The sequence below is a fragment of the Pyxicephalus adspersus genome, chromosome 11 (genome assembly GCF_032062135.1).
Source record: "Pyxicephalus adspersus chromosome 11, UCB_Pads_2.0, whole genome shotgun sequence".
Lineage (NCBI taxonomy): Eukaryota > Metazoa > Chordata > Amphibia > Anura > Pyxicephalidae > Pyxicephalus > Pyxicephalus adspersus.
Window position 1 is genome coordinate 54,931,819 of NC_092868.1, and position 9,633 is coordinate 54,941,451.

General features: G+C 39.5%; 1 protein-coding gene across 2 annotated transcripts in view; it reads left to right on the forward strand.

Moving 5' to 3' along the window:
* The window catches only part of B3GAT1 (beta-1,3-glucuronyltransferase 1), a 45,646-nt gene extending 38,657 nt beyond the window's left edge, over positions 1–6,989 (forward strand). For both annotated transcript variants that reach the window (XM_072426061.1, XM_072426062.1), the window contains exons 5-7: positions 703–999; positions 3,723–3,821; positions 5,050–6,989. In XM_072426061.1, coding sequence (XP_072282162.1) covers positions 703–999; positions 3,723–3,809 — 384 coding nt within the window. In that variant the 3' untranslated portion in view covers positions 3,810–3,821; positions 5,050–6,989. The remainder of the gene's footprint in view (positions 1–702; positions 1,000–3,722; positions 3,822–5,049) is intronic.
* The last annotated feature ends 2,644 nt before the right edge of the window (positions 6,990–9,633 follow it).

A 9,633-nucleotide genomic window follows, 5' to 3' on the forward strand; every position in this document is an offset into this window, starting at 1 on the left:
AAAGATATTGGTTTAGCCCACAACTGTGAAATATTAGTATTTCACTGGCTTTGCAAAATGCAATAATTTAGGTAAGGTTGGATGAAGGGTTTAATGTATCATTGTATGTGATTTAACAGTGCATTGTTGTAGAAGTTTATACATCAGACCAAAAGGTGAGGATAAAATATAGGTGATGTAGTTCCAAAATGTGGGACAGTAGGTAGCGTTGGAAAGGACCAAAGAGTTGTAGAGAAAGGGCAGCCATCAACAGCTTTTGTTCATTCTTCCATGTAAGAACTTAATCCATGTAAGAAAACTTTTGATGGTATGAACAACAACATTTACTTATTTGTTGGTAATCTGTGACTGTAATAAAATGTGAGGGCGCAGAAGAACAAACAGCATTTTTGCCACACACAAACAACAATAGAAAAGTTCAGATTCCAACAGGAACACAATACTACTTGTTCAAAGGCCTGAAACATAAAATAAGATGATTCCACTCCTCAGGGGCGGAGACATAACTAAATGTTTCTGTAGTGATACATTGTTATGGAACACTTGATAAGGACTCATATGAACTGATTTATAAAGCTTAAGCTCTTGAGAGATGATTGACCTTCTAAAGACTTTTTAAGTTTTTGGAAATGCACTTGAGATGGGAGGGACTGAGCTCTTAGTATTTTATCATGATTGTAGAACCTTATATCTTCATTGTAGATGCGAAATACCAGGAAAGTGTCGGTGTGGCCGGTGGCTTTTGTTGGAGGATTGCGTTATGAGTCTCCCAAAGTGAACGCTGCAGGAAAAGTCTACGGGTGGAAGACCGTGTTTGACCCGCACAGACCATTTGCAATAGACATGGCCGGCTTTGCCATCAATTTGCGGTTGATTCTTCAGCGACCGCAGGCCTATTTCAAATTAAGAGGGGTGAAAGGAGGGTACCAGGAAAGCAGTCTGCTGCGGGAGTTGGTAACGCTCAATGACCTGGAACCAAAAGCTGACAATTGCACTAAGGTAAGGAGCTCAATGTTTGTCTGACATTGTCTGATTTACAGTAAGTACTGGGTAGAACTTGAATGCTGACCTATTTTTGTTATTTGTGGTTTTGTGCCAAGCTTTGAATATTCTTCCGACAAAATTTTGCCAGCAGAATTTCATCTCCCTCCTAAAGCAGAATTTGCATGCAAATTCAAGGTTTTCTATTCAGACAAACACAAAGGAAAAAAGCACAAACTAACAATAAAAGCCGGCAAAGTAAAAAATTTTTGTTAAAAAACAAAACTCAGACCCTGGCTATTATTTACTTGGAGGTGCCAGGGATGCCAAGGACATCCCTGTATATTGCCAATGTCTGCTGGGACACCAGGTGTTCCAAATTCCAGAGATATTTCCTTGCACATTGCTGTTAGCTGTTTGTGTAGCACTGGAGTCAACATCTGCATACATCGATGCTGTGTACTGGTGAGATAAATAAAATACTCAATATAATGGCCTTGTTTACTAACAAGCATATGGAAATGATTTGGCTACTCACCACTTTCTGACAGATACATTTTCTTGACTCGGAGCTTCTCCAGTGAAGCAGACACAGAGTGACTGACAGATTTGCGTTCTTCATCTTCTTTTCTAGGAGGATTTGCAGTACAGAGCATTTGATATTAGATTGCAGCCTTATTTGTATTATCTGTCCCCAGTTCTATATTCCCACCTTTGATATTTACAAGGATCACTGGTTATCTGTAATAACATCTTTTCTTGTAAAGTAATGTGAAAGATATAAGAAAAGACACTGGGTATAGATTTGGTATAATGTACTTGGCTGCATCCAATCTACAATTTCAAATCAGTTTTTTAGGAAATGCTAAACTGCTAAAATGGTCCGGTTCCCTTGTTCCATCAGAGTTTAGGCTGGTCATGTGATGTCTTGTGGGTCACAACACTCTGTCTGTTTGAAGTCGCACTCATAGAGTGTTTACCAACCAGGGTTCCTCCAGAGGTTGCTGGGGGTCCTTGGGCAATGAGCAGTTTATGCCTTTTACCACTGACACCAATCATCGTTTTGGCTATGTGTAAGGGTGACATTCTTCCTAATGGCCAGCAATTTAAGAGGCATTCTGACCACCACACTAATGTACTGTAGGGTGTGGATATAGTAATCAGAGTAGGGGTTCTGCTGTATTATTACATGTAAAAACATGGATAAAGGCTGCACTGGAGACATCAGAAGCTTTTCGTTGGCTATTAGAATTAAGCTCAGACATTATTGGGTTAATGAAGAGAAACGGTAAAAGACGGTCATTGTGCTGCAATAATGAGCAAGAAGTACAGGGTACATATGGCTGCCTTATGCACATACTAAATATAGAAAACATTATGGTAAAGTGAGATATACTGTACTTTCAGCCAGTCCATCATTTAGCAAAAGAGATTATCTAAAAACACTACAAATGAAAAACGTACATAATAATGATGCTTCATGTTCAGTAATAAATATATTGCTTGATTTGTTAAAGTAATAATTATGAAATATTGCCTGTTAGAATTTTGCATTTATTCTGGGAGATACTATTCTACTAAACAGAGACCTGAATGATTCTCTTCAGGGTTGGCAATCACCACTCTTTACCATGAGCCGAGATGGAAATGCCTTAAACATCAGATTAGCACAGTGTATGGGAGGATGGTAGTGCTAGGCTTTCTTGTTATCCGGTTAGACATTTGTAACTGCAAACGTTCCCATTTATCCAGGTCATTGTATATCTAGTTGTAGTTAGTCACATTTAACTGGACTTGTTTTTGCAATGTTGAATATGTTCCAAGCTGTTTCCTCAATTCTACCAGTGTAGAAAATACCCCAACATTTATATCCACTCAGCATAAGAACCTTTTCCAAATACAGTGCAGTACCATGCTATAGGTGTTGATTGTCCCAGATCTGGAGGTATGAATATGGAAAAATCTCCTCCTTGGTGTCAGGAAGTCTGTACAGACCTTAACAATTTAAATGACATGACTGAAGGTGTGGTACGTTGTCTAAATGCTGGGGTAGAGACTTTAAAGCAGCATTATAGGCGGAAGACAGATGGTGCTGAAGGTCCCTACCGTTGTTTAGAAATGGTTGTGCTAATTTGATGAAGATAGATCTTTAATGCTTGAACCAAGATTCAGCACTATTCCTACATCTGAAGGAAATATGACATTCTTTCAAGGACAATGAGGTACATATATGGACAGAGAGAACAACTGGTATGAAAGAAGCCATCTATATCAAATTAAAACAATCGTCTATGAACCTTCAACGTCATGTCTTCCACCTATTATGCCTTTTTAAAGTCTCTGCCACAGCATTCTGAAAATGTTCTATATCTGAAGCCATGTAATTATTCTACAATGTTCTACATCCTCAGCCTTATTAAATGTACAGAGCTGTGTAATATGTTGACGCTATATAAATACTGTTTAATAATAATTAGAAGTTATAACACCTATGCAGACTTCCTTACACCAAGGATGAGATTATGCTTGTTTCCCACTGCCCAATCTTGGACAGTCAGCATCTGCATTCCATGATGATCCGGATAAACACATTTGTAGGCCTTAGCACAAAAAAATATTTTCCCAAGGGAGGCGACCCCAAAGGTGTTTCTTATTATGAGTGAATAAACTGTCAGACGTTTTATTACTGTTCAATAGTAATAATGTCAATAATATTATATTGATACATCTTTATTTTTCAGATTTTGGTATGGCACACAAGGACAGAGAAACCAGTACTGGTGAATGAGGGGAAGAAAGGCTTCACAGACCCCAATGTGGAAATCTGAAAACAGACACTAGTAAGTTAATAGGTTCCTTAAAGCTGAACTCTGAATCTGCTGAAATTTTACTTCTATGTGTAATGCTTGATTTTTTTTATTAAAATAACTAAATTTAATGAATGAAATGGGTAGACCAGAGACAATGGACCTGATTTATTAAAGCTCTCCAAGGTTGGAGAGGATACACTTTCATCAGTGAAGCTGGGTGATCCAGGTTCACTGATAAACGTATATCCTCTACAGCTTTGGAGAGCTTTAATAAATCAGGTCCAATCAGGCTGGGGCGGGAGGGCTAAATAATGCTGAACATCCTCCAGCCTGTAAATGAGGCAGGCTTTATCTGACCTGCTGCAGCTTCTAAGGTACAGTAAGCAGTGTCAGTCCAGAGATGATATAACTGTGCAAGGGGAAACTGAAGGTTAAATATAACACTTTAGTTGCTAGTGAAACATGTCTGCGTCACAGCTTGGCAGTCATCACCAGGCTAATTATGGAAGGACCTTCTTTGAAACTAGGCCTGCAATTTTTCTATCATTTGTTTTGCCCTTTCTGTTATCCAAAATGGTAACACACAAACTGTGTTACCATTACTTGGTAATCATAACTAAATCCCCTGTCCAATCAAATGCCTCTCTTTGGTGCTGTCACTCACACCAGGCTCAAGGAATGAGAACGGGCTGCTAGACAATGGAAGTAAGCTTGCTTTGGTGCTCTGTGCACATATGGCGAATCGTGTTGATTGCAGCTTTGGGAATGTGGTACTGGGTTGAGGAAGGGGGCACCGATTGGCCTAGATATCAACACGCTAACATTGTGCCTGGCTATTGGATGTCTGAAAAGCCAACCAGCTCCAAAAGCCCCGTATGTGCAAAACAGACACAGATGTGAAAAAGGCACCACCAAAGACAAGTATATGGACATTTTATTACCTTACACCCCCCTCCCAACCATAATATAGTGACACCACAATCTTTATTATGATTAGTTTGCATTGAATGGGCTGATAGCATAGGAAGCTGCAGGACTAAATATTGGTGTCCCCCTCTTGACTTTGTAGTGGGTATGATAATTGCAAGAATGGCTGAATGGTATTATAAAAACAGATTATTTATCAGTAAGGAAACAAGCTGCTTGCCCCGAGCACAGCTTTACATTTGTCTTATTCAACTGTTAAAGATTATAAAGAGATCTTGTTAATGTTTTTTACATTGCTTACAGCTGAATTTACTTTTTTTCCCCCCATCAGATGTGATAAAAGAGAGAGAAGTTGGCAGCGTGTTCTCAAGCGCCGATTCCCCCTCCCCACCCTGCAGCTTGCAAGGGGGCTCCATGTGTAAATTTTTCCAAGAAGCACAGCACATGTGATAGAGGGAAGGTTGGAAATGCAGAGAGCTAAGGACGTTTACTCCTCTTCCAGAGCATTACTTTCCAAAACTGCGATTACTGGAAATTTTGGCTGGATGCTGACTGATAATCATGGCGGTGAGGTGCCATTAACCAATGCCCACATGGCTTCCCTACTGAACAGAGCAGCTGTTGGCGGTGGTAAGCACAGACCTTTTCTTCTGCTGCCACCTGCTGGTCATTCTGTTCAATAACTGGATACATTCATCACTGCTCTCGGGGCTAAAAAAAACTATCAAGGACCATGCCACAAAAAAGTAAAATGGCGTACATATAAATAACAATCCCTTCACACTACTGTATAAAGTAAAATAAGTATGCACTCATTAAAAGTAAAATGGAGAGAATTTAAGAGTACCGGGCACTATTAGGTTCATGCAATCTCAAAATTTAGTCTTGATTGTAAATGTAAAAGCTTACCATTGGAGCAAGTTAAGATGTCCATTTATTTTTTTTCCCCAAATACTTACCTATCCCTACTCCATTGCAGGGTGCTGCCTTCTTCCTTGTTCTTTTCTTCCAAAATGTGATCTTCGGTCATCTTGATTGGCCAGGGTAATGCAGGTGTGCAGGAGTTCATTACCGGCATGCGCAAAGGAAGCCAGGATTGCTGAGTTTCTCTGGCCATCAATGATTGACAGCTAGGTGGCCATCAGACAGATAAGAACAGGTATTGCAGAAGGATGTCACCTGTCACTTTCTGTTTTTTAAAAGTGGGACTTTAGTTCCCTCCAGTGCTGCTTACTAATCCAAAACCCTAGGACTTTGACCTGCTGATCTCTGCGAGAGAGAGTCAGCTATTGAAGACCTGGATCCTTCCTTTCATAATGTCACATTAGTGATCCTTTTCAGTGAAAAGATCACTGTACAGGGAAGTAAAGAACTAACTGTTTCCAGGTGCTATCTCATCCCTGGCTAGATTGGTGAGATGGGGCTCCCTTGCTGGTGACCTAAAATTTACTGCATTTGAGTTCAGGCAGCCATGCCTTGTTCATCCAGCCATCAAGGGAGCAACAAATAAAAGTGGTAATAATTTCTATGCAGATTTTAGTACTTGTGTTGCTAGTGTGACATGGCCTTTGAAGAATAGACCTTTGTTCACATGCCTGGTACATAGAGAGAACATGAAGCAGCATTTTCCCCAAAAAGTATTCCAACCTTTCTATGACCCAGTGCAAATAAGACTTTTCACCAAAGCTTTACTCTTAAACGTCGCATTCATCCACTTTCACCAAAGCTTTACTCCTAAACTTAGCATTCATCCACTTTAATACACCTGTGCCAAGATAACCTGGTTTGGAACCTTGCAAGCACTGCCCCCTTCTGGCAACAGTGATGAATTATCCTCTGCTTAGAGCAGAATGACCTGAAAAAGAAAAGCGCTAAAGGCTGGGATACGCGGCGGAAAACATTGTAATAAATTGTTTTACCCAAGGAGACTGAACCATGCAAATAACGGCTAATACACGGTCACATAGCAACAGAATACACTTTTGGCAGTGAAGAAAAGTCTGCTGATGTGTTTGTTCATTGGTTACATGCCCTGAAAAATGCACTTAATAGGCGGAGGAGAGGGAGCGCTGACGGGACTGACAGAGATGACCTCTAACCCCTCATCACCCTCCACGTGCCGCCTCTCCTGCAGAAACAACAGGCTGCTGTTTTTAAAACAAGTATTTTCTTTTCTGGAACGACATTTAGTTATGTTTTGACTTCTTTTTTTTTTTTGGTTTTGCATATTTAAAATGAAAAAAAAAAAATGAATGTTTGTGAAAAAAAGTCTTCCAAATGCTTCTTGTGGTTTTATTATCATAGATTTGAATGGCTTCTCTTTACATGGGGTTTGTTCAGAGCGAATGACATTTTCGATGAGTCTCTAGTAAATACCCATGCAAGACGTCTGATGGAACATTTCCTAAAAGTACGATGCTGGCAGCGCATCTGCTGCGTGCAATTAATTCACCGCTCAAGGCTGCTTTGCTGGCTTGTTTGTATGCCAATAGCAGATAGAATACCGACGGAGACGGAGCCCGCTCCTTGTCTTCCATTTCATATGTGTGATATTAAACCAGCATGAACCTTCAGTATATAAAAGGTAGGATGAAACAATTCTGTTACCACAGTAACTAATTTACAGTTGTCATCCCATGGCAGGAAATTTTAAAGCAAATATCTGCTTGGCCAGTAAGATAATAAACGCCACTTTTTTTTCTATTAAACGATCTGTATCCAAAAGTGATATTTTAATTAGCAGAGCCGCTAACAAGTTGAATTGCATTCTGGGTCTTTAGATCTCTTGAGGACTCCAAAGTCAAAGTATTCTTGCTGGAATTTCATGTTCCTTATACTCTTAAAGCACAACTTCTGGATTTTTTTTTCTTTTATTTTAGGAATATATAAAAGTTGGAAATTAAAGGGAAAACAAATTTCTGTGATTTTACACTATTTACAATCAGCACAGAATATTGCTCCAGTTGTAGTTTCAGCAGCCCCAGATATTGAGACTCCTATTCTTGGCTGTACCTGATCACTTTTACATTGCTTTCTCCTCAGATTCACAGATACAAGACATTCTCAGGTCTAGAAATAAGATGGCTTAGATAGGACACAGCCACAAATAAAAGTTGCAGCTTTCATTATATACAGTTAGGTCCATAAATATTTGGACAGAGACAAGTTTTTTCTAATTTTGGTTCTGTACATTACCACAATTCATTTAAAATGAAACAACTCAGATGCAGTTGAACTGCATACTTTCAGCTTTAACTCAGTGGGTTCAACAAAAAGTTTGCATAAAAATGTGAGGAACTAAAGCCTTTTATTACACAATCACTTCATTTCAGGGACTCAAAAGTAATTGGACAATTGACTCAAAGGCTATTTCATGGGCTGGTGTGGGCAATTCCTTCGTTATGTCATTATCAATTAAGCAGATAAAAGGCCTGGAGTTGATTTGAGGGGGGGGGTGTATGTGGAAGATTTTGCTGTGAACAGACAACATGCGGTCAGCTCTCCATGCAGGTGAAACAAGCCATCCTTAGGCGACAAAAACAGAAAAGAAACATCCGAGAAATTGCTACAATATTAGGAGTGGCAAAATCTACAGTTTGGTACATCATGAGAAAGAAACAAAGCACTGGTGAACTCGGCAATGCCAAAAGACCTGGACGTCCATGGAAGACAACAGTGGTGGATGATGGCAGAATAATTTCCATGGTGAAGAGAAACCCCTTCACAACAGCCAACCAAGTGAACAACACTCACCAGGAAGTAGGTGTATGGATATCCAAGTCTACCATAAAGAGAAGACTGCATGAAAGTAAATACAGAGGGTGCATTGCAAGGTGCAAGCCACTCATAAGCCTCAAGAATAGAAATGCTAGATTGGACTTTGCTCAAAAACATCTAAAAAAGCCAGCATAGTTCTGGAAAAACATTCTTTGGACAGATGAAACCAAGATCAACCTTTACCAGAATGATGGCAAGAGAAAAGTATGGAGAAGGCGTGGAACAGCTCATGATCCAAAGCATACCACATGATCTGTAAAACATGGCGGAGGCAGTGTGATGGCTTGGGCGTGCATGGTTGCCATGGCACTGGGACACTAGTGTTTATTCATCATGTGACACAGGACAGAAGCAGCCGAATGAATTCTGAGGTGTTCAGAGACATACATAAACATTGATTGGGGGTTTCATAATACAGATGGACAATGACCCAAAACATACAGCCAAAGCAACTCAAGAGTTTATTAAAGCAAAGAAGTGGAATATTCTTGAATGGCCATGTCAGTCACCTGATCTGAACCCAATTGAGCATGCATTTCACTTGTAGAAGACTAAACTTTGGAAAGAAAGGCCCACACACAAACAGCAACTGAAATCACTTCAGTAAAGGCCTGGCAGAGCATTAAAAAGGAGGAAACCCGGCATCTGGTGATGTCTATGAGTTCAAGACTACAGGCTGTCATTGTCAGCAAAGGGTTTTCAACCAAGTATTAGAAATGAACATTTTATTTTCAGCTTTTTAATTTGTTCAAATACTTTTGAGCCCCTGAAATGAAGTGACTGTGTAAAAAAAGGCTTTAGTTCCTCACTTTTTTATGCAATCTTTTTGTTCAACCCGCTGAATTAAAACTGAAAGGCTGCAGTTCAACTTCATCAACTTCAAATGAGTTGTTTCATTTAAAATTATTTGTGGTAATGTACAGAACCAAAATTAGAAAAAAACTTGTCCCTGTCCAAATATAAATGGACCTAATTGAATATCCTATAGAACAAAAGGTACCAAATAACAGTACTTGAAACTCCCAAATTCACCTAATATATGTTATGAAGATATTACCTGTAGGGCTACGTACACACACGTCAGATGATTCTCATACAATTCATGCTTCAGGGCTGATATTGGATGAGAATCTGTGTG